At 38.4% G+C, this 25,992-nt stretch overlaps 4 protein-coding genes across 6 annotated transcripts; 2 read left to right on the forward strand and 2 right to left on the reverse strand.

The window, feature by feature from the left end:
* Positions 1-91: 91 nt before the first annotated feature.
* Positions 92-6,130, reverse strand: LOC5521798 (SH3 domain-binding protein 5). Its single transcript, XM_001641526.3, has 7 exons — positions 5,947-6,130; positions 5,705-5,767; positions 5,015-5,143; positions 4,632-4,799; positions 3,416-3,546; positions 3,280-3,322; positions 92-2,547 (listed from the first exon to the last, which is right to left on the reverse strand). The coding sequence occupies exons 1-7, from the start codon at positions 6,010-6,012 to the stop codon at positions 1,042-1,044; spliced, it is 2,106 nt and encodes a 701-aa protein (XP_001641576.2). The 5' UTR covers positions 6,013-6,130; the 3' UTR covers positions 92-1,041.
* A 264-nt stretch (positions 6,131-6,394) lies between these two features.
* LOC5521799 (synaptosomal-associated protein 47) lies at positions 6,395-13,103 on the forward strand. Its single transcript, XM_032367007.2, has 3 exons — positions 6,395-6,748; positions 7,171-7,814; positions 11,813-13,103. The coding sequence occupies exons 1-3, from the start codon at positions 6,444-6,446 to the stop codon at positions 12,031-12,033; spliced, it is 1,170 nt and encodes a 389-aa protein (XP_032222898.1). The 5' UTR covers positions 6,395-6,443; the 3' UTR covers positions 12,034-13,103.
* LOC5521699 (multifunctional methyltransferase subunit TRM112-like protein) lies at positions 12,428-25,990 on the reverse strand. Of its 2 annotated transcripts, none has more exons than XM_001641527.2 (4): positions 25,810-25,990; positions 23,812-23,913; positions 23,328-23,420; positions 12,428-13,597 (listed from the first exon to the last, which is right to left on the reverse strand). In XM_001641527.2, exons 1-4 carry the CDS (start codon positions 25,882-25,884, stop codon positions 13,496-13,498), a joined length of 372 nt encoding a protein of 123 aa, XP_001641577.1. In that variant the 5' UTR covers positions 25,885-25,990; the 3' UTR covers positions 12,428-13,495. The 2 variants fall into 2 exon arrangements, with proteins under 2 accessions (XP_001641577.1, XP_032222900.1); XM_032367009.2 differs by lacking the exon at positions 12,428-13,597 and adding an exon at positions 19,545-22,883 and having other exon boundaries at positions 25,810-25,975.
* LOC116604515 (histamine H2 receptor-like) lies at positions 17,604-22,168 on the forward strand. Of its 2 annotated transcripts, none has more exons than XM_032367008.2 (2): positions 17,604-17,734; positions 20,337-22,168. In XM_032367008.2, the coding sequence occupies exons 1-2, from the start codon at positions 17,729-17,731 to the stop codon at positions 21,258-21,260; spliced, it is 930 nt and encodes a 309-aa protein (XP_032222899.1). In that variant the 5' UTR covers positions 17,604-17,728; the 3' UTR covers positions 21,261-22,168. The 2 variants fall into 2 exon arrangements, with proteins under 2 accessions (XP_032222899.1, XP_048579208.1); XM_048723251.1 differs by lacking the exon at positions 17,604-17,734 and adding an exon at positions 18,460-18,697.
* Positions 25,991-25,992: the final 2 nt, after the last annotated feature.

Here is a 25,992-nt window from a genome sequence, read left to right on the forward strand (position 1 = left end):
CTTCGTATTTTCAATGCAAATGAAGATAAAACAATGCATCGGCTCAACCACATTAATTTGGATTGAGTACGGCTCATGGATAATACGACAATTTTCAAAACAAATTTATTGATATTGGTAGTTCTTGTGGCTTGTAGGAGATCATCACAAAAGCATTGACAAAAGTTCTTCTTAGTTACACGCAGTTAGTAAGCGTTTGCATGGTAAGATGGGGAGGGATGACACCACCATACCTTAGTTCCATTTGAAAGGCCAACCACCGCTGCCATTTTACACTCCTGCTCAATATAGAATCACACATTGTTTCTATTTCTATCGGTAAATTAAAGCGGGTGACTGATATACTTTCAATGGAACATTGTAACTCAAATATCTGATTTGAATTGTTGATGGTTTTGAAGTTTTAGGAAAAAGCAGTTACATTCTTTACAAGAACAAGACAAGAACAAGTTTGCAAATGATAAAAAAAATTATTAAAATTTGAATCACATGACAAATTCATATAAAATGATATTCAAATTGAAATCACATTTTTTGCGTACAATGCTAATTACCAAATAATTACAATATAGGGATTGTATAAATCTCCTCTGAGTTGCTCCATTCGGTCTGCAACCATAGATTTTTAAATGACTGGAATAATTAAACTTTTTTTAAATTTTCCTATCTCTGACTCTAATTTGATTGATGATATTTGATAATTCTATTACTCAAATTGATATCTGCCATTCTACTTTTGGCGATTTTTTACCAGTACATTGCAAATTAGATTAGGGACCCAAGCAATAACTCGTTTTATCACGTGTTTTTGGATGATCGACGACAGCACGTGACTCAGTAGACTCGATATCATGTCTCATCAATTTAGCCGATATCACGTGACCTTAAAAGTCCCCATTCATTTAGTCGACATCACGTGACCGTAAAGTTATAAAATCTTTCAGTCGCCTCGGCCACATCACGTGATTTAACCGCTTCGTCCATCTCAAGTGAGCAACTACATTACGTGGCTCATACAAAGCATGGAGGTTATTACACGACTCATGTGCTGTTTATATTACGTGACTCATCTGTGTCATCAATGTTACTCGACACATCTGTGCCGTTGATATTACGTGACTCATCTGTGTTGTCAATATTACGTGACTCATTTGTGTTGTCAATATTACGTGACTCATCTGTGTTGTCAATATTACGTGACTCATCTGTACCATCGATATTTTGTGACTCATCTGTGCTGCTGATATTACGCGACTCATTTGTGCCGTCGATATTACGTGACTCATATGTGCCGTCGATATTACGTGACTCATTTGTACCGTCGCTATTACGTGACTCATCTGTGCTGGCGATATTACGTGACTCATCTGTGTTGGCGATATTACGTGACTCATTTTGGCCGTCGATATTACGTGACTCATCTGTGCTGGCGATAATATGGGACTCATTTGTGCCGTCGATATTACGTGACTCATTTAGGCCGTCGATATTACGTGACTCATTTGTGCCTTCGATATTACGTGACTCATCTGTGCCGTCGATATTACGTGACTCATCCGTGTTGGCGATATTACGTGACTCATTTTTGCCGTTGATACTACGTGACGCATCGTCGCCGTTGATATTATGTGACTTATCTGTGCCGTCGATATTACGTGACTCATTTGTGCCGTCGATATTACGTGACTCATTTGTGCTGCCGATATTACGCGATTCATCTGTGCCGTCGATACTACTTGTATCTCCACAATTATCCTCCCTAGCAACATCGCCAACAGAGCGTGATTCGGTCGCTTCGTCACAATGACGCGACTGAATGGTTCTATCAATATAATGAGGTGTCTCATTAATGACATTAGACCCATCAATACTGTTTATATCACGTGACTTGGGTGTCTGGTCGACAGCACGTGATTGATTCTTTTCTTCCATAGCATTTAGCATCTTACATATTAAATTAGTTCTCTGTTCGTCAGTTTTTGTTGAACTTGAATTGGTATCTCCTAAACAAGGTTCTTGGGGGTGGCCTGTCTTACTTCTGCTTTGCGTATCTTGCGCTGTGCTCTCAGGCTCCGACTCGTGACCATAGACATCCTGTCTGCTTGAAGATGGTAAGCTGGTACCAAGTGAGTCATTACCATCTTCACATCCGGTTACAGTCCGAGAGAGGGGCGACATGATCTTGCCGGGTTCAAACTCTGAGTCAATTATGACAACAGTGGGTTGAATATCGTCCCAACTACTTGTACTCTCCTTTCGCCCTGACCTCCCTTTTGCCAGATCAGCAATGTCATCAAACTTGATGGATGTGTCAAAGTCTAGATCAAGAGTACTGGCAGAGAGAGACGGCTCGTCCTCATTTGAAGAGTCAGCACCGACTCCTGCCTCCCTCTCGTGCAATTTGGCTAGCATGGCATCCATACGCTTACTCTTTCTCTTCTCGTGAATGTCATCACTTATAATTTCTAGAGATTTGAGGCATGCTGAGTAGTTCTCTTTAGCTCCAGCTAACCCCTTGAGAATGGAATCTACTCTCAGTTTTAGTTGCTGCAAAGATAAAAAATACCTCAAACTCAAAGACAAAGTTAAAGTGTTGGCTGGGTTAGATGTGCATAGGGGACCTTGTTACCCCTGGGCCAGTTCCTAGTAAGCAGGTTAGCGTTAACCTGGTGATAAATACAGCTATCTTGACATTTGATTGGATAAAAAAGGCATAAATCCCTGGGTTAGCATTTCTAGGAACCCAGCCCCTGTCTGCACAAAAACTTCAACAATAGGATAATTTTATTAAAAATTGCTGATTAAAGTCTTTAAATTATACAACTATTTCAAAAGAATCAAGTGGTACTTATGCTACAATGAGGTACATTACTAGAAGAATTATCTACTGGGGGTTGTTTATCTATAGTATACATTTCAACATAGAGTATACTTTCAAGTTGTAAAACTGTCATTTGACAGTTGTTGTTGTTTATGGTGTGCATGGTGCATCTATACTGGTGCACCCCCGCCACACAAACCTGGCTGATAACCTTGCATGTTACCCTTATGTATATTATGCATGTCAACCTAGGAATCTAAAAATACCTTGAAATTAGGCTTAACTCCGGATTTTTTGGATCTGCATTATATTTGCCAAATTCAGTTAATTCAGAGTAAATTGTAACATTTTAGTACCAAAGAGGGTGGTTCTAGGAAAACATCGATTTGTTTAACATGGCTCATGTGTGTGAGCTTACAGCTAAGGTATATTATCATTTGTTGTTATATGATACTTACCCATAAATGCTTGTCAAAATCACTTTTCAGTTCGAAATAAGGTCTGAGAAAAAAAATACAAATCAGTAAAAAGATGTCACTAATATAACCTCGCATAACAAAATTGAATCTCTATTAACACAAAGTTAAACAGTACCTAGCTTTCCCTACAGCAGATGACAGCTTTTTCGAAAGCTGTTTTACTTTGGATTCAAGATCTCTATAGGCATGCAAGTCTTCTTGGTGTTTCTTCCAACTTTCATGTTTCAGTTTCTCTGCTTCATTTACCTAAAGCATAGCAAAAGAGCATTTAACAAACACAGGAATGGATAAGAGAATTAGGTCATGTATATAGTTTGGTTATAGACAACATATAGTTTGTAGTATATACCACCAGTCTACAAGAAAGAGATGTAGCTAGTACTTTATAAAGCAAATCAAGACAATTGTCCAGCTGTGGTTCAGAAAAATGATAAAAATGTTAAAAATTTCCACATATCTTAAGCATTTTTTTTATGCACCATCACTTCATCCCAAGCAGATTACAGTGTAACCAATCACAATCTGCAATTTTGATGAATTGCAATTTATTGCATTATCATATATTCTATCCAATGCAAGCTCAGCACAGAAAAGGAGAAAAACAACACAAAAAATCAAAACATCCCTGTTTATAGTACATGCTCAATGTCCAGAGAAGTAGCCCTTCTGTTTTTTACTCTTGCTATGGTGTCTATCATATAATCTTTTTACACTAAAGTTTTGCATCACTTTAATTTTGCGAATTTCACCTTTTTTAAAGATTCCAAAAATAAAGTGATGCAAAAATTAAGTGTAGCTTTATGGAAACAGCTTGTCTATTTAGTCATCTAATGTACATATCGTACCATAAGGGGTTGAGTTGGACTTGTTTTTATAGACATTTATGGAACTAAATTTAGCCAATGCATCTTTTGGGCACAAATTATTTCAGTTTTGATAACAGAACATTTTAATTCTACTTGTTTTTATTGATTTTATTAGCCCGGAATCGTGAAAATAAAGTGTCATGAAATATCACCACCTCAAAATCGCGAAATTTTAATGTCGTGAAAATTAAGTGTAATAAGGTATATGTAACCCAACCAAAAAAATAGAGATCAGCCTGCATGTTTTTGCAATTTTACAAAAACCTAAGGATGTTTCCACTTTACCTTAAATAGTATGACTAGAAAGACTACAGACAAGCTCTAGAATAACTAGGTGGTCAGAATTGACATGATGAAATCAGGGCTCTGATGAATGGCTAAATAATGCTTGAAACATCAGCAGCATCACCCTCTGTTCAAAAAAGCATATGACATATTATAATATCAACCTGTTGATTTAATTACCTCTATAGTTGCCTGATTAAGCATCTCTTGTAAAGCTGTATCAAAAGCTCTTTTCTCTCCATCACCAAAAACCCTGGATTCGGCTTCAATGACTCTCCTCCTAGCAGCTACATGCATCCCTGATGCTCGTTCGAACTGGTTGGTTGACTTTTGTAGCATATAATGTGCCTAAATACAATACATCATCATGTACAGTGTACGTATTATTGACATTCAAGAACAACCTAACGTGTTCATCATATTCTTATGATATGAATTTTGTCACTTGTTTCTTAAAAAAAAAACGATCCATGTTTTCATTGTATTTTCTTTTCAGACTGCAACAGATCAATTTTTTTTAAAATAAAGTACACTATTAGGTGATATAAATCAATAAAACCTACTTGTTTAAGTTGTCTGTAGGATTCATAGAAAGGACGAGATTTTTCCACACATTTTCCCAATTTTGCAGCAACAGCATTTAGCTGATATGTTGCTCCAGCAAGGGTCTGCCGAAATACAGCGCGTGCTTCCTGTAAAACAACATCAATCAATCAATTAATTGTCCTTTATCCATCACTAATGGCTTATTTTTTATGCTTTACACAATTTAGCGAGCTTTGGTTGGGCTTTGAAATGTTGACTAACAAAGAACCACTTGATGACATAAGCTGTCTTTCCAGCCATTCCCCACCCCCCATTTTGAAATCCTGGATCTGCCATGATATGCTAGGCGAATAAGATTGGTAATTTTCAAATGTATCATTTTGGACATTGCAATGTTACATTTTATCCAGAGAAGTGTGGATAGAAACGAGTGTTGGCACGGTGGTCCTAGAGTATATAGAGATGGCCGTTTTCAATATTAGTATATACATATAAAAAGTATTTATTTGATATGAATTTAAACTAAGGAGAGAATGTAAACAAGGACACTTATAGAAATGACAATTCTATTAATCTGATTGGAATAAAACGAGTAAGAGAAGAGAGGAAATCACAGTTATATGCTTCAAATAAATTTCCTGTTCAGATCGGCGACGGCGATAAACTTTGCACGAGCTATATTTACACTTTGAGTAGGTAAAACTCACGTCTAATTCTGCTTCCAAGTGGTTGATGGAATTTGTAGCTGCATTTAACTTCTCCAACTCATCCTACAAAGAACAACCAACAATTAACGAACGAAAACAGTTATCAATAATGGCAATATAATAGGCCTCGGGGGGCTAAGCACTCATAAACGATATTCTTAATGAATTTTTTACTAGTTCTACTTTACGAAAATGCATGTTGGCGTGCGCCAGGGCATGGATTCTTTGCTGGCTTTTCTTACCTGTATTCTAGGATCTAGTTCTTCCTCCTCGTCATCTGAAAAGCTATCGTCATTTGAGTCACTCATTTGCAGCGTTTGTGACAACAGTAGCACAACACACGGGTGTTTTTGTGTGTGTTTGGATGAAGTCCTTTGTGACTTTCACCGCTATCCGGCCACCAGCAGCAGAAAATCACGGGGGAGCATGGATCCAAACATTCGGAACCGGCCGACAAAGTTCGGAAAGTGCTCGACGCTTAAGCTCTCCATTACTTTGCCATTTTTATTAAGTATAAAACTAATGAATATCAAAATTTTCCTTAAAAAAGAAAAGGTATTTTTCCTTTCTTTTTTGTTTTTGCTTTGTTAAATTTTACTATTCAAATTATTGTAGTCAAGCAAATCGTACCTATCAGTCGATAAGCGATCGGGTTTGTCCGCTGACCCCCAAAAGCGCAGTTTTCTGTTGACATCGGTAAGATTTTGTCATAGCTTGTTTTTTTTTTTTTTTTGTAAAAATGGCTAAAGTTAGGGAATGGAAAGCTTCCTATTATGTGGAAACCAAACGAGTGTGGGTATATGGTAGTCTTTTCATTAATCCCCGATTCATTTGCTTTACGGAGGAATCGGAAGCGAGTAACCGAATAAACTTCAAAGTCTATTTTGGAGAGTTCCTTGAAATCAAGAAAGAAACGACGACCGTATTTTATTCAGCTTTGACAGTTCGCACCAAGGACAAGAAACACTGGTTCTCTTCACTTCAAAGTAGAACAAATACCTTTAATGTACTTGAACATTTTTGGAAAGAGGCTCTTTTCTCAACGTGAGTAGACATTTTGTTGTGGTTGTTGTGTGATGATTTGGCATGTCGCTTGTAAAGGTTGTCTTGTAGTTTATCCTGCCCTTAAGTACGTCTCTAATAGGGGTATATTTCAGCATATTTCATATTGTAGAGTAACCCCCAGCTTTGTGATTAAGATCCACAGAACAGCAACAAGATGCCTGCATGTGCATGTTCTCTTGTACACATTTTTTTGCCAGTGTTGTGTCATGTTCATGACTGCTTTTTATGCTTTCTCACATCCTCTCAAGGATGCAACAGTTGCAAAAATCAGCATGTATGCAGAAAAATAATGTACAAAGATCTAGCGCCCTGCCACCTGTGTTGTAGATCTACTGTTACACCTGGAGTTGACTGTTTGAAGATTCCATATTGTACTTATTCTATGTTTCTGTCACTTTCAGATCAAGTGAAAGTCCCAGTAATCCTTCAGTGTCACCAGGTGGACAAGAGCTTCTAAACCTTCTCAATGACTCTGCGACTGTCCTCTCTACTTCAGCAAGAGCAATTGAAAGACAAGGAAAGCAAATTGACCATGCTTGCCAAACAATGAACAAGCTGCACAATGATTTGGGAGTAGCAGAAACTCTAATCCACAGCTTAGGAGCTTGGGTTAACCAGTGGAACCTAGAAACCCCTAATATTTATATCAATGTACCTGAAACTACTGATGATATTGCAAAGACAGAGTTCCCTATAATCTATGCCAATGGTAGAAAATCTAAAAAAGAGCCAGGAGCAGCAGTTCTCTCCAACCACAAATTAGAGATCTTTAATGCAGAAAGGCAAGCGATCTTCGAATTCGAATTGAAGAGAGTGAATGAAATCGTTATACATACACCCTGGGAGATGACCATTAACAGGGCATCCATTGGTCAACCAGACTGTCATGTTATTATCATGTCAGCAAGACTTGTTCAGCTACTTAGTAGGTTAGAAGTGGCTATTGGTTCAAAGATGATATTTGAGGATCCACCTGAGGGAGTGTCAAAGGCATTAAACAGACATAGGAGTGATGATGAATTAACAAATAGTCTACAAGTTGATGGTGAGTATAAGATGTCACTAGATAAAGCCTGTCTATAATACTAACAACTTCTTATGCATCCATAACAGCTAAATAAGCTTGTGTGAGTCAAATGCCATAGTTTTAGAATTTTTCATGGATTTTTTAATGCAACACAGTCTGCTACCATGGCGACCATGTCATTTCACGGTAGTTAGTCCATAACCATGGCGACCATGTCATTTCACGGTAGTTAGTCCATAACCATGGCCACCATGTCATTTCATGATAGTTAGTCCATAAGCATGGCCACAATGTCATTTCACGATAGTTAGTCCATAAGCATGGCCAACATGCCATTTCATGATAGTTAGTCCATGGCCACCATGTCATTTCACGATAGTTAGTCCATAACCAAGGCCACCATGTCATTTCACGATAGTTAGTCCATAAGCATGGCCACCATGTCATTTCATGATAGTTAGTACATGGCCACCATGTCATTTCACGATAGTTATTCCAAAAGCATGATTACCATGTCATTTCACGATAGTTATTCCAAAAGCATGGTCACAATGTCATTTCATGATAGTTAGTCCATACCCAAGGCCACCATTTCATTTCATGATAGTTAGTCCATAAGCATGGCCACCATGTCATTTCACGATAGTTAGTCCATAAGCATGGCCACCATGTCATTTCACGATAGTTATTTCAAAAGCATGGCCACAATGTCATTTCATGATAGTTAGTCCATACCCAAGGCCACCATCTCATTTCATGATAGTTAGTCCATAAGCATGGCCACCATGTCATTTCACGATAGTTAGTCCATAAGCATGGCCACCATGTCATTTCACGATAGTTATTTCAAAAGCATGGCCACCATGTCATTTCATGATAGTTATTCCAAAAGCATGGCCACCATGTCATTCCAAGATAGTTAGTCCATAAGCATGGCCACCATGTCATTTCATGATAGTTAGTCCTTAAGCATGGCCACCATGTTATTTCACGATAGTTAGTTCATAAGCATGGCCACTATGTCATTTCATGATAGTTAGTCCATAAGCATGGCCACTATGTCATTTCACCATGTCATTTCATGATAGTTAGTCCATACGCATGGCCACTATGTCATTTCATGATAGTTAGTCCATAAGCATGGCCACCATGTCATTTCATGATAGTTAGTCCATAAGCATGGCCACCATGTCATTTCATGATAGTTAGTCCATAAGCATGGCCACCATGTCATTTCACGATAGTTATTCCATAAGCATGGCCACCATGTCATTTCATGATAGTTAGTCCATAACCAAGGCCACCATGTTATTTCATGATAGTTAGTCCATAAGCATGGCCACCATGTCATTTCACGATAGTTATTCCATAAGCATGGCCACCATGTCATTTCATGATAGTTAGTCCATAACCAAGGCCACCATGTTATTTCATGATAGTTAGTCCATAAGCATGGCCACCATGTCATTTCATGATAGTTAGTCCATAAGCATGGCCACCATGTCATTTCATGATAGTTAGTCCATAAGCATGGCCACCATGTCATTTCATAACAGTTAGTCCATAAGCATGGCCACCATGTCATTTCATGATAGTCCATAAGCATGGCCACCATGTCATTTCACGATAGTTATTCCAAAAGCATGGCCACCATGTCATTTCATGATAGTTAGTCCAAAAGCATGGCCACCATGTCATTCCACGATAGTTAGTCCATAAGCATGGCCACCATGTCATTTCATGATAGTTAGTCCTTAAGCATGGCCACCATGTCATTTCACGATAGTTAGTTCATAAGCATGGCCACTATGTCATTTCATGATAGTTAGTCCATAAGCATGGCCACTATGTCATTTCATGATAGTTAGTCCATAAGCATGGCCACCATGTCATTTCATGATAGTTAGTCCATAAGCATGGCCACCATGTCATTTCACGATAGTTATTCCATAAGCATGGCCACCATGTCATTTCACGATAGTTATTCCATAAGCATGGCCACCATGTCATTTCATGATAGTCCATAAGCATGGCCACCATGTCATTTCACGATAGTTATTCCAAAAGCATGGCCACCATGTCATTTCATGATAGTTAGTCCATACGCATGGCCACTATGTCATTTCATGATAGTTAGTCCATAAGCATGGCCACCATGTCATTTCATGATAGTTAGTCCATAAGCATGGCCACCATGTCATTTCATGATAGTTAGTCCATAAGCATGGCCACCATGTCATTTCACGATAGTTATTCCATAAGCATGGCCACCATGTCATTTTATGATAGTTAGTCCATAACCAAGGCCACCATGTTATTTCATGATAGTTGGTCCATAAGCATGGCCACCATGTCATTTCATGATAGTTATTCCATAAGCATGGCCACCATGTCATTTCATGATAGTTAGTCCATAAGCATGGCCACCATGTCATTTCATAACAGTTAGTCCATAAGCATGGCCACCATGTCATTTCATGATAGTCCATAAGCATGGCCACCATGTCATTTCATGATAGTTAGTCCATAAGCATGGCCACCATGTCATTTCACGATAGTTAGTCCATAAGCATGGCCATCATGTCATTTCATGATAGTTAGTCCATAAGCATGGCCACTATGTCATTTCACCATGTCATTTCACGATAGTTAGTCCATAAGCATGGCCAACATGCCATTTCATGATAGCAGGCAGGCAGGCAGGCAGGCAGGCAGGCAGGCAGGCAGGCAGGCAGGCAGGCAGGCAGGCAGGCAGGCAGGCAGGCAGGCAGGCAGGCAGGCAGGCAGGCAGGCAGGCAGGCAGGCAGGCAGGCAGGCAGGCAGGCAGGCAGGCAGGCAGGCAGGCAGGCAGGCAGGTAGTTTATTGTACCACTTGCAGATTAATCTGAAATACGGGTGTCTGCGCACACGGAATATAAATACTAACTTACATAAAATACAAATAATTACATGACTCGGAGAAATTCCACAAATTTAACAGTGACAAAGTCCGCCAGCCTGTTAGTGTTGCAAAGGGCGGGTACAATCTTTCTATCTGCTCTTAAATTATATTGGTGTAGTGGCTTTGTGGTTCTCGATGAGGCAATCTGATGTAATGGATTGTCCCTACGTAAGCTTCTCATGAACTCTTCACAGAGTTCGGCTCTTCTGTCCTTTAGAGATCTAATGCCGGCCTTCATCAGGCAATCGGAGTATGGTACCCCGGGAAAGATGATCTTAAGTGCTTGTTGTTGAATTCTCTCAATAGCATTAGAGAGAAATTCAGTGAGGTTAGAATATACTGGGGCACCATACTCTAAGATTGAGCGAATAAGGGTGCAGTATACCTCGACAATGTCTCTTACATGCACACCTGATCTTTTCAGTATTCTAATCGCGTATTCTTTTATTCGCTTTCTTGATGACGTAATCGATGTGGCTGGTCCACTTCAAATCGTCGGATATATGAATACCGAGTAACTTAAACGATTTGACGCATTCCACCGCCATGGACCCGATAACCACAGGCCGCCACACACAACTACGATACTTTAGAAAGTCTACATCCATGGTCTTACACTTAAATGGATTAAGTTTCATATTATTAATAACTGCATATTGATTGGTGTCGTCTATGAAATTAAGTAGGGATGGAGAATTCCTTGGTAAGACTTCGAGCACCGTCAAATCATCTCACCATGTCATTTCATGATAGTCCATAAGCGTGGCCACCATGTCATTTCACAATAGTTAGTCCATAAGCATGGCCACTATGTCATTTCACGATAGTCCATAAGCATGGCCACCATGTCATTCCATGATAGTCCATAAGCATGGACGAATCACAGTTTTATTAACCAGTTTTCAGAACCAAGAGGATTTGGTTCTGAAAACTTTTAAGACTGATTTATAAATAAAACAACATAATTTCATTGGTATATCTAGATCAGCTAGTAGTTTAAAAAACCTTACTTCATCTGTAGTTATTATTTATTTGTAACATAACCTGTAACATTGGTAATCATCTTATTCTTCAGAGCTCAACAAAGCTTCCAGTTCCAGTAAAGGTTTGAAAACAGTCAGTGACAGAGAAGCAGCAGAAATGACACAGATTCTGCAGGACATGAAGTCTATGGCTCTAGGAATACAAAATGAGCAAACTAGACAACTTGGACAGCTAGATTGTCTCTCAGATTCCCTTGACAAAGCAAATGAAAGGGTTAGAAAGGATGCCAAAAACATTATTAAGTTACTATAAAGGGGGTTTTGAGCAGTTAGCAGAAGCATGAGCTATTGTTGTTGTAAAATTAGTTGTTGTAAGGGAAAAATATTGAAAAATCCAAGGTGACATTTATTTAAAACAAATTTAATACCACCCATCCTTTCATGTGTAACACTCAACCCCTCTTGCTAAACTACCCATTCCTTCTGTCATACCACCAATGTGTTCTTGTATACCAATAATGCTTTTGTATATCACCCTTCCCTCCTTGTATACCACCCATCTCTTTTTGTGTATCACCCATTTTTTTTGCATGCCACTCATTCCTTGTTGAAAACCACACACCCCTTCTTGTATATCACCCATCCCTTTTTGAATACCTCATATATCGCCCTATCGCAACTGGAGCCAACACTTAAGAAGACCATTCTGGATTTTTCGTACTTTAATATAAATTATAGTCGAACTGAAATTAAATACAAATACATGATAAGTCGCTGAAATAAACACAAAGTCTAAGTAATTTTAACTAGTTTCTACTCACATTTGTGTTTCCATGGCCATTCAATCTTTGCCTTATGCATTTATTAGTTTGAATGGTCCCTATAGACTTAAATTGGCCAATGAAAAAAGGTTCTATTTTAACTAAGTAAGTTAATCATATAACACTCCAAGTCCCACGGGTCATTAACGTGATAGTCCTAGCACTTAGCATATAAACGTGAAAATGTTCAAAACACCTCCAAAAGTGTTTCAAGTCCCTACATGTTATGATTCTTCTAAAACTACCTTGCATATAAGGAATCTTGAATTGTAATTTACAGTAACTATGGGTAAAAACTAATCAAGTTTATATTTTACTGAGAACATACAGTAGCTTTATTTCCTCTTAAAAAAGTAAACAATTTCTTAAGATTCCCATTATATACTACAAAGTGTAATAATAAGTAGAGTGAACAGCAGCCTTACTTTGTTGTTTATTTTTAAGAAATCTAGGGGGAGGGTTTGGGGAGTTTAAACCCCCCTTTGGGCTGCCAAAGTAAATTGATATGTGTAAAAGATGCTTTCATAAATGAGCATTTCTCTAAGTGAAATGCACCTACCAATCTCTTTTACTGCATTTTATTTTCACAAAATGCCTGGATGGCCTGATTTACAATGCAACAGGTCGCTTGATCTTGGCATTTGCAACTCTGTTGATCGTATTAGTAGTAGTTGTTTAATAAACAAGCTATAGGCTTTTATTGGGTTTTAAGATCAGAGAGGGGTGATGGCGAGTGCCTTGAGGGATCTCTAAACCGATAAAAGGCAATAGAAAGTTTATTTAGTACTTCTAAAACTTTTCAGCTGCTATGAAACAAAAGTTCATAGCCTCCATCTCTTGTAACCCATTTAGAATTTGGTAATGGTGTTTGAAATGGTTATAAAAACACCACTATTCTGGTATACTGTTTTGTAGTCTATATACTCTTTCATAGATCCTATGTTGAAGTGCATGTTATACTTCATCATCATTTAGAAGCATATTAGGAATGCCATTAGTGACTGGAAACTTTCTTCCCGTCTCTGGGCAGATTAGCTGGCCTTCTTGGACCTCCACCTACAATTTAGAATCAAATGCTCTGTAAGCCAACTCTAGAATGCAAATATTTTCTTGTTATTCTCTTATGTACAAAAGATACACCTATTATTTGCTTATTTATTTGATAGCCATGAACCACTGTGGGTTACGATGCATGTATTTTCAGAGTGCAACCTTATTTAACATAAGTGTATATACAGAATACTGAACAAAAATGAACACATCAAAGGTGATGTTGAAAGTAAAAAGGTTTACAACGATGAGATAAACACTGGGGGACAGTTGCTGCAACCGCATACAGTGTCTCGTGTTGAAATGATAATCACTTGTGGAGCTGGTGTGAGAGGCGGAAAAGGTGCCATGTTTGTGATATTTGATGAGATTGTCTCTTCAAGTTTCGATATAAATATGAAACATCTGTACGCTAAAAAAACACAGGTAGTGCAATTAACCTTGTAGTAGCGGCCGCTTTCAGTACTGACATACCGTTTCAATGCAAGACTACATAAGCCCAATTAAGCACAATGAACGCCCAGGCCCGTACCCCCACTCGACTGGAAGGTCCGCTCTGATGAAGGAAAATTGAGTACAACTGCGAGCTAGGACAAGCTACCTAATAGAAAAATGGTCCGCTAAATAGGTAAATGAAACCCCACACTCAAAATCATGGCTACGGGCCTGACGTCCTTGATAAACATGTTTTCTCCCCCTCATCATATAAGAATTCTTAAAAAAAACAGAGGTATCTAAAAAGATTGTTGTTTTCTCAGATATGATAATGATAATATTTTCCCCCATCCGGCTAAGGATGACCATATAGTCATCTGGAGGGTCTTTGGAGTTCAAAGTACTGGTATTTAAAATAGTCTTCAGAGAGCAAGATACTAATGCGAAGGCATCGCAATGAATCCATCAATGGGAATTCAAGTGCACGAATTTGATTAAAAAAAACAACAACAAATAAGAACAACCATTGTTAATGAATAAAGCGTGCATGCATAAACATGGTATTGTTGTAGATAAAAAGAAAACCCCAAGATAAAAAAACAAATGTCAAACAAATCACTAATTTTATAGCGTGTTTGTTAACAACGAGTACGGAAAAATCCGTGATCTTTCAAATACTACAACAACTCATATATCATATATATTTATTTTTATATAAAACACTTCTGCTACGAAACGACCATTATACCGTCTACACTGTATCTGTCATATAAATGTTTCTGCGCGTTATACTATTTGGAAGATAAGGAATGTTTTCAGATGGAAAACCTACTAAAGATCAGGTGTACGAATGTCGGTGTACGAGCTTTTCCCAGCCTCGTTTCCATGGCCCCTTTATCCAAAAATAACTCGCTAAAAGGCTAGAAGATATAGGATTAATGTGTGTCATTTGTTACAAATAAAGAGATTTAACAAGGAGGGAGGTTGGATCGTTGTTGAGTCTGCCAGAGGCAATATTGATATATGCTTCAAGTATCGCACTACGTTGTCCATCGTTCGGAACATCACACGGTCTTCCATTCTGTTACGAGTGAAATCCAAGATAGCGGTCGAGTGCGCTATCAAAAAAAACTTGAAATCACCTAGCGATTTTGATTGAAATGATTGAACGCCGTCATTTTGATACTAATTGAATTTTATTTCTCTGAAATGTCATTTAAGGTTGAATTGATGCCATCACGAGTCTTATTTCTCGAGATATAAGCCAGAATTCCCCGCAAGCGATAACAGAATGAATGGAGTAAAGAGCGAAAGTACTCTTATTCTGACGTCACAAAATCTAATTTGCATACGCTCTGGGAGTAAGCTTCGCGATTCACCAGTACCTACTTTTAATTTTATAGCCAATTCAATATTTTTCCTTATTTTCGCAATTTAAAAGAATAGATGTTGATGTATCATTATTTTGATAGTTATTTGTACTGGGAATTCGTATTCTGATAATCGTAACAACCGATTTTGCCGATTATTGACTTATTATGTAATATTTTCGTTTATTAATCACGCCCTCATCCAGGATACATTTGAAATATTATTTTAAAAAATCATAACATAAATGAAAACATAACCAAAATGTTTTCCAATCATTCGAAAAGAGTCACAAAGCAGAGGAAGTCTTTTCTTTCATGGTAAATCCCGTAAAGCAAAGAGCTACATCCAAACTATCTTCCCATCATTCGAAAAGAGTCGCAGAGGAAGTCTTTTCTTTCATGGTAAATCCCGTAAAGCAAAGAGCTACCCTCACTTGCCTACTTATAATTCGATAGGAGAAATAAATACGATTTTCGTGATGATGTCGATCGGAGATTGCTGCTTTCGAACAGCTGACTACGGATTGCAATAAGGAGACGAAAAAAGTTGAAAATAATAAGATGAAGTTTGAAGAAAGTTCAACTCACCATTAACCAAACGGGCGAATGAAGTCGCGCCAATTGAGGCGGGTTTGCTTGTGAAAACCGAATGAATCTAGATAGATACTTGAAATAACTTTTTAATTTAGGGACATAAAATCTAGATACTTTACGGGTGTTTTTGCAATATTAATTTCATTTAGACTCAAAATGTTTCAAAATCTGGCGTTCAGTGCTAGTGTTTGCTAATCAAGCGATATATCCCATATCATCATTTGATGCGCGCAATGATTGCATTAGCGTGTAACTTTTAGGTATTTATGAGCTTTGGGAAGCGTAGTTTTCTACTTGGTATTTCGTTAAAATAAAGCACGGAAAAGGGGAGGAGTTTTTTTTATATTTGATGAGATCGTCCCTTCGAGTTTCGATAATCTGAAACATCCGGACTAACTAAAAGCACTGGTAGTGCAATGAACCTTGTGGTAGCGGCACTCTCAGCGACTAACATACAACTTCAACACAAGGTTACAGTTCTGTACTCAACGAACATTACACCCACTGAAGTGCAGTAATCGCTTTTGATGAAGATTTCATTAAAAACACAGTAGGGGTATCTAAAAAAAAAAATTGTTGTTGTCACAGAAAGGAGTAAAATTTTCTACACTGTCCGGAGGGATTTATTTGAAAAATAATAACAGAGATAATAATTTTAAAAAGCTTTATTAGAAACTAATGTGTAAGACAATGAACTACAAATAAAGAATTTTTTCTTATTTGATAATCCACAAAAAGGATGTGCAGTCTTTGGGAATACAAAATGTTCTAACGCCGGGCGCACGCAACACTTATCTGTTTTGAAATTAGTTTTTTTTTTCGGCCAGACTTACCTTATAAATGATCCTTACAATAACAAGATAAACTTTTGAGGGATGCTAATTCAAAACATCAATAACAAAGTTACCAAGGGCAGTATAGTATGCTCCGAACGTAAAAAAAAATGCATTAAATCTTATTTAAGTTGTACTGGGAGTACTGGGTCCTATGGCCTGGCGGAATAGATTGTGAAACCGTGTTATGAATAAAATTAATAACAAAGATTGGACTATTCTTCTGGATTCCGGTATTTAAGACAAAGTCCCCGCAAGCGATAAGAGAATGAATGGAGTAAAGAGCGAAAGTACTCTTTTTCTGACGCCACAAAATCTAATTTGCATACGCACTGGGCGTAAGCTTCGCGATTCACCAGTACCTACTTTTAATTATAGGGACATTTCAATATTTTCTGATTATTTTTTTTCGCGAACTACAAGAGATGTTGATGTATCAAATTTCGATAGTTATTTGTACTGGGATTTCGTATTCTGATAATTGTGTCCACAGATTTTGCCGACTAGTGGGTACCCGTGAAACATTCACGTTTATAATTCATAAAAAGACATTATCATATTGGAAATAAAGAAACCAATGTGACAGGATTGCTACCGATATATTTATTACAAATCAAATGCAGCCAACGTCTACATACAACCTGATCGACTCGATCGCTGCATTTGATTTGTAATAAATATATCGGTAGCAATCCTTTTATGCTACGCTAAAACTACGCCCAAAATATTTCCTTCACATTTTCTTATTGGGGGCCCTGTGTTCATAGGGAAATTCATGGGAGTTCGCACGCCGACATTCAAGTCAAATGCAATCAAAGTTTTTTTCAACACGTTTGTATGGGCATCGAAAAGCACGAATCCTTGCTTTATCGGCCCGGTCTTGATTTTTGGTAGTATTTTTGGTGATGAAGGTATGTGACTGTACTTATAAGCTTACTTATGATCGACTAAGCTTGAGATTTGCTTTGTCAATATTTACGCAGAAAACATGGACCGACAGGATATCAGAACTGAATCTAACAACAAATGGAAGTTGAAAGTGGTTTAGAATCAGTTTTTATTCTATAGTTAAATCTAATATTTAAGTATTTAATCGATATTATTGTGGCAGTTTTAAAACCTCGCGCGCTTGGTGGTTTACGTCGTGTCGTGCAAGACGCAAACAAAAGTCTTCAAAAGGTGATATCCTGTCAACATTGTGCTTTATTTTTTTTTTCGCCTAAACATTAATTGTGATTTGTTTGAAAACCACGAAGTTCTGGACGTCAATGGTGCTTTTGGCTGTGAGTTAGAAATACTTTTTGGGTCTCTGTGGCGAGCTCGAAAATGGCGCGTTTGTGAGTGCTTTCTCTCGCTAAGAAAAATCATTGAATTGCAGCTTCTCTATCATTTCAAAGTAGAAACCATTCCCGGTACCCCCTTTTAGCTAGGGTTTGTCATTCGTGGGGTTCTTGAGTTTTCTAGTTACTCCTTTCCTCCGTGAGAGATGGCACACACTTTCTTCTTAGAGTATTAGATAATATAATATTATGTAATATCCTCGTCTATTAATCACGCCCTCATACCAGGATACATTTCAAATGTTAAAAAAAAAAAAACAGAAAATTAAATGAAAACATAACCAAAATATCTTCCCATCATTCGAAAAGAGTCACAAAGCAGGGGAAGTCTTTTCTTTCATGGTAAATCTCGTAAAGCAAAGAGCTACATCCAAACTATCTTCCAATCATTCGAAAAGAGTCACAAAGCAGAGGAAGTCTTTTCTTTCATGGTAAATCCCGTAAAGTAAAGAGTTACCCTTCATTTGCCTCATTCGGTTTTCAGAAGCAAACCCGCCTCAATTGGCGTGACTTCATTCGCCCGTTTGGTTAATGGTGAGTTGAACTTTCTTCAAACTTCATCTTATTATTTTCAACTTTTCTCGTCTCCTTATTTGCAATCCGTAGTCAGCTGTTCGAAAGCAATAATCTCCGATCGATATCATCACGAAAATCGTATTTATTCCTCCTATCGAATAATAAGCAATCTAGATAGATACTTGAGATAACTAATTAATTTAGGGACATAAAATCTAGATACTTTACGGTTGTTTTTGCAATATTAATTTCATTTAGACTCAAAATGTTTCAAAATCTGGCGTTCAGTGCTAGTGTTTGCTAATCAAGCGATATATCCAATATAATCATTTGATGCGCGCAATCATTGCATTAGCGTGTAACTTTTTGGTATTTATGAGCTTTGGGAAGCGTAGTTTTCTACTGGGTATTTCGTTAAAATAAAGCACGGAAAAGGAGAGGAGTTTTTTTTATATTTGATGAGATCGTCCCTTCGAGTTTCGATAATCTGAAACATCCGGACTAACTAAAAGCACTGGTAGTGCAATAAACCTTGTGGTAGCGGCACTCTCAGCGACTAACATACCACTTCAACACAAGGTTACAGTTCTATAAAGTTCGATGAACATTACACCCACTGAAGTGCAATAAACGCTTTTGATAAAAAAAATTTTCTTCCCCTCATCCAATTATATTTGTTTAGAAACACCTTAGTGGTATCTAAAAAGATTGTTATTTTCACAGAAAGGGGTAATATTTTCTACGCTGTCCGGATAAGGATGCATGTATAATAGTTTGAATGATCTTCGGAGAGGAAACAGGTTTGTGTTGAGCACTATCACGAGTACCGAATAAGCTGTGATATCCCAAGTATCAGAACAACTCATACAGCGCATATATTCATCTTTATATAAATCGCATATGCGATGAGGCTACATTTTTGCAAAAAAATAGATGTGGAAGAAATCACTCTGGCGACTGACTACTTAAATAAACTGGGGTGGACGAATCGGCTTGTGTAAACGTAACGACTTATATACCGTCTATACTTTAGTCAGTGTAAGGGATTTAATTGAAAAATAATAACAGAGAAAACAATTTTAGAGGCAAAATAACAAACCAATGTAAGACAAAGAACTACAAAGAAAGGGTTTTTTTTCCTATTTGATAATCCACAAAAAGGATGTGAAGTCTTTGGAACAACAAAAAGTTCTAACGCCCTGCATACGCAACGCTTGTATGTTTTAAAATTAGTTTTTTTTTTCCGGCATTGAATCTTATTGAAGTTGTTCTGGGAGTACTGGGTCCTATGGCCTATGGCGCGAGTGATTGTAAAACCGTGTGAATAAAATTGATGCCAAATATTGGACTATTTTTCTAGATTCCACAATCCCTCGCGCCACTCCAAACAAGTCCGCACTTGGGACCTCCATATATCGGGCACCCTTCGGAGCGAGAAACGTGTCTGTTATACAGTGGTACCTCCAAAACGAACACATTTGGGGCCGAGGATAGTTATCCGTTGTATGAAGTTGTTCGCTTGATAAAGGCTTTATTTATAGAGTTGACAAGGGAATTTCAGGGACTTTTTTGTAAGTGTCAGTTGTAAGGAGACGGTCATCCATTTTGTGAAGGTTCCGCTTAATCTTAATTTTTTAAATCTTTTAAATCTTCACAGATCCAAATAACAGCAATGGCTAACAACAGCTCATCAGGCGAGACAGGTCACAGCGTGCTGAGCTGCTCTTGGCTTCCGGTAGAAACATGGCAACTTACGGTGGACTCTGAGACAATTAAAACAGTTGCACTAACACGAGCTCTAGTCAATAGCGTCACCTTTCCATTCACCATCCTCTTTAACTTATTAGTTGTCATAGCGCTCGTGAAGGTGCGACCGCTACGTAGCAGGGCCAACCTAATGCTGGGATGTTTGGCAGTCACTGATCTTATGACGGGACTGATCGCTCAACCGCTAGCGGTGAACACTAATATGACGCTCTACTTGAACCCTTTGCAATGCCCTTCAACTGCTACTCAGGCAGTGTCGAAGATAATGGCATTCAGTTCCTTGTACCACATTACTCTATTGAACATTGATCGGCTCATCGCCATGAAGAATACGTTTAGGTACCCTGTTATTGTAACGGATGGACGCGTGTGCTTGGCCGTCATCATGGCGTGGGTTGTAGCGATTGGCTTTGCTATCTTTGACGCCTTCGTTCCTTCTTCTAACATTTCTAGGAACTTTGGGATCACTTGCATTCTAACGTGCCTTATCTGCTGCTTCGTTGTCTGGCGCGAGAGTAAAAAGCACCGACGCCAAATTGCTGCAGATCACTTGTCTATGGGTACTGAACAGCCTAGAAGCAACGCGAACATGGCATTTGCTCTTATAACCGTCACCCACTTTTTGACATATTTATTTTTCTTTGGCATAAGAATAGCTGAGGAACAAGTCCCATTGCTTAAAGCAGTCTCTTCAGCGGTCGTAGTTTTTAGCTCGCTTATCAATCCCTTACTCTATTCAATACGAACGGAAGCGTTCCGAGATGCGATAAAAGGAATTCTAGGAATTCGTAGCCAAGTCATTGTTCATGGGTAAGAAGTAAATTTTGTGCCGCTTGTTAGACTGGCATGGCTTCAAGGAATACCTTGAAGCCATGCCAGTCAGGACGAGCAAGGAGGCATAGGCCCTGTAGCTACTGAGCCATGTTCAGGTACACGAGTTCTCAAGTTCAGCCTCGAGGCATGGATAATCCATCAAGGCGCACAGAGGTCTTAGTGGGGGACACAAAAGCCCTATGGCGGAGAAACAAAAAGGCCCTGTGGCAGAGGAACACAAAGGCCTGTGGCGAAGGAACACAAAGGGAAAAAACACAAAGGCCCTGAGGCAGAGGAACACAAAGGCCTGTGGCAGAGGAACACAAAGGCCTGTGGCGAAGGAACACAAAGGGAAAAAACACAAAGGCCCTGTGGCGGAGGAACACAAAGGCCCTGTGGCAACTAAACACAAAAAACCCAGTGGCGAAAAAACATGAAAGCCCTGCGGTGGAGAAACACAAAGGCCCTGTGGGGGAGGAACAAAAGGGCCCTGTGGAGAAAGAACACAAAGGCCTCTGGGGGAAGAACAGAAAGGCCCTGTGGGGGAAGAACAAAAGAGCCCTGCGGGTTTCTCCTGCAGACACAAACAAACGAAAATGCGAAAGACCAGCGACATGGATTAGCCTGCTAGCCGGCTCTCAAGAGATTCGGGATTCCTGTGAAAGGGAGAAAGGAGAAAGGAGAGCCGGCAGCAAAAACCTCTGTTTTTGCATGTCCGCCCTCTTCACGCTTGGCCTCCCTTGTCAAATGAAAGTGTCAGGAGCTGTCAAATCGAACCAATCACAGCCGTCCAAAAAGTAAACAAAATGGCCAACATGCAACAAGGGGCCAATCAAAATACTCGCTTGACCCATAAACCTGTGAATTTAAGAAATACTCGCACGTTACAAATAGAGCGTATTTACAAATGGAAAGAATGTAAAATAACACCAACAAAAACAGCAATTATAAGCACACTCCCCACGCAAGTTAACGAGTTCAGTCGAATTTGGAAGGTGGGATTCCTAATGAAATAAGGAATTCTAAAGTTCCAAGTTATTATTCGACAAAAAATAATGGTCTTCCTTCGCGAAAGCCAGCACCTGAAAGAAATCCTCATTTAACTTCAAATATCAAGAAATATTAAGGCACATCAAGGTCGTCTCATAAACCACAATTGCACTTAGATTTCAGAATGGAGAGGTCGCTTCAGCGCTGATCTAAACTCGGATGCTCTAAGTAATACACTTCTTCAGTTGAAGCAAATATAATTTGCTCTTTGGCGAAGGAGTCATTCTCTAATTTAAGACTTATTTCCGAGGCTTTCTGCCTCCATGATCTTGTCACATATCAACCCAAAGGGGGAACAAATGACTAAATTTTTTGGACTTTCACCGACAGACTTGAAGCTCATGTTGCTTACAAATACTTGGTAATAAATAAAGCTTTTACCAAAGCCAGTTGGTAAAATCCCTAAAGAGCAGAGACTCTATAGCAGACTTGACCTGTCGAAATTAGCCAATCAGCGTGCTCCGTTCGTCAGCGAACAGAGCACACGCAGAAACATGGGGTCTTGCTGCCGGCTCTCCTTTTCCCTTTTCCTTGCCACAGGAACCCCGAAATTTCCAGACAGCTGGCTAGCAGGCTAGAAATGGATAAGTGAACTGATAGAAACAAACAGGAAGAAAGCTCTGCTAGCAGGGTACTTCATTCTTTACAGACACAATAATTCATGCTGATGTTATATACTATGTGTGTTAACAATCTAGAAAGGCGATAAATTGGTAGTCGGTTAAGAGGGGGGGGCATGTGTTTGTAATAATTTTTATTGCTTTTAGTATTGATTGGGACTTTGAATCTAGAAATCATGTGACTTTTTGGCTGACAAACTTGCAGGCACTTTTAGCAGCAAAATAACAATAACAAAAAGCAACTTATTCAGCACTTATCAATAAATCAGAAAGTTTCTTTGTCAGGAAGGCTTTATTTTTTTTGAGCATGAATATTGCATTCCATTTCTTGATCATTTTGACCTGAATTTGCCACACAAAAGTCACGTGACTTCTTAGGGCAAGTCACCAATACTCACCTCTAAAAGGACATGATGAGCTTTTTTAAGGAAATCATTGTCTGATTCATAGCCCTCTGCCAGCTGAGTAGGCAAGTCTTGGCCATGGCCAATCTACAAATAACAACAAAACGACGACACAAATAAAATACTTGTATCATAATTCTGCTAGGTTTAATTTGCCATGCAAGGCTGGATTTTAAAACGATTGGTTGTCAAAGTTTGCAACCTTGTCTATATTATTTACAAGAGGAGACAGGAAGAATTTGGATTGGGCAGCAGTAGAGGTTAGTAAAGATAATTTGTGCACCTTCTAAAAACTGTTTTATTATATTTGAAATAAGAATATTTATTTCAACAAGACTATTGACGACAAGCTTAGGTTCGCTCATACAACCTCTGTAATCGACTTTATACTGTACATTCTGGGCTACATGTGTTGCCAGCTTTCAAAAACCCTGCACCTCGGTTACAGGTTTCCGAGGATGAAGAGTCAAATACTCACTTGTTGTGCAGCCTGAACCAGTGCCTCCCACTCCAACTTTGGAATCATACGGCTGATAAACTCTGGGTTGAAATCTACTTCACAGACTTGAACATCTTGTGCCTTAAAACATTAGAGTTAAATAACAACAAATGTTTGGATAGTAGAGATGCACGAGAAGTGCGTTATCCAACATTAGCACTGATATTTGATATTGAGATTAGGATATTATCATTGTTTTCCTCTAATTACATGCTATTAGATAGTGGTTAGACCTCTTTTCTCTCCTCTCCTCTTCCCTCGATATTGTGATATTTTCAGAGATAATCTTATAATAATTTACTAGATGTCTATTTAGATACCCCCTTCCATCTGATGGACTCTCGATATAGTGATACTATTGAAGATTATATTATTAGAAATTACTAGATGTCTATGTAGAAACCATCCTTCTGACCTGAGTATCAGGCCCTCCTATGTTCCTATCGCGCCGTCGAGAAACAAGATAAAGGCCTGATACAAGTACTGTTCAAATCGCATGTTCTCATGCCGGATTCCAGCATGGCTCCAGATTGGTAAAAAAAAAAAACGAAGGCCACTCGAATGGGACGCGCTGATTGGTTCAGCTATATATAGTACCCTGTCCCGCCGACTGCTCGTTCTCAGAGTAATGGCGGACTCCAAAAGGGCTTTTGACCTTGTGTTAGCAGAATCAGAAAAATCGTTTTCTATAACATTTAAAAAATATATTTTTTCCTCTCTTCATTTTCTTTGGAACAATTCCACCTGATACTTAGGTTAGATGTTCAAATGTTTGCCCAGGCCGTTCATTGCGTGTGTTTATTTCTCATTGGTATCGTTTTTTAAAGGGAAGATCTACTAGTTATATCAAAGGCGCTGGATGTCATAGAAGCTGCTTAATACTATGGACATCATTAGTAGTAGCTATAAAATTTTTAGACAGACCAGGCACCAAATATTTGAGAAATTTGTCTGTGAGAGCAGGAAGAATGCTTGGGATTGTTTGCGGCACTTCCCGCGAGTTATTGATCTTGTGAGCTTATCAAATAATGGCATTTGTGTTCAAGCAGCGGCTTGTCTATTTAGATAAAAAAGCCTGTAGTAAATTGGTGATGTGAATATCCTGTTGTAAGTTAGTGATGTGTGGATCTGCAGTCATATACTTAAATCGTAAATCTCTGTAAATCTTTGTATTTCAAATCATTTAGCAAACCGGGGTTCGTCCCTACTAAAATTATTACCCTTGCATATAACACCAATGTAGTTTTGTTTTACATAAATGCTGTTTATAATTTGATTTGGGCATTTGATTGTGGCACCATGCCAGTCATTGGAAAATTTACAGCCGACGTATTTTGACAGTGGCCTGAAAAGGGGTGGCAGGCGTTGCTTCTAGTATTTGTGTCAGGCGTACTTTTATTTTTCCTCTATGACTTTTGAAAAATAAAATCACCTGATACTCAGGCTACCCTCCTTCCCTCTCTGCTGGACCCCTCAATATTGTGATATTATCAGAGATTATCTTATTAGAATCTACTAGATATCTTTAAAGATTCCTTTGCCCTCTCTGCTGGAACCCTCAATATTATCGCATATTCTACTACAAAATCTACTGTGACTGTCATGTTTGTAGAACGAGTCTAATGTGAGTCGTGAGATACAATAATCAAGGTTCAACACAGCAGTTCTAAAGTTATAGTATCTGATATATATCAGTAATTAGATGGACATTCTATGTGTAAATCTTGTGATATTATCTGATATTATCAAGTCATGAGATGCAATAATCTAGGTTCAACATGCAGTTCTAAGGGTATAAAATCTGATAAATATCAGAAATTAGATTTGATACTAGAACCCTGTGAAAAAAACATCTGATTCATATCCGATTTTAGATGAGTGATAAATAGTGCCAGAAAAGTTCAATACTTACTTATAACTTAAACTAAAAATGCACGTGGATCATCTAATGACAACCCCAAAAAAACATCATTGTACCTCTATCGCAAGTGGAAATCCATTTTTGACGCCCTTTACGTGCGACTTTAGCATGTTATGAGTAAGAAGACGCATTTTTTAAGATAGAAACTGGGACTATAAAAAATGCTTGATTTCCCTTCAGTTCAAAATCGGAAATAATCAAAAATAGTAACCGCTGACCACACATTTCGTCAAGTGCCC

Source organism: Nematostella vectensis, chromosome 2 (genome assembly GCF_932526225.1).
Source record: "Nematostella vectensis chromosome 2, jaNemVect1.1, whole genome shotgun sequence".
In the NCBI taxonomy this organism is placed as follows: Eukaryota; Metazoa; Cnidaria; class Anthozoa; order Actiniaria; family Edwardsiidae; genus Nematostella; species Nematostella vectensis.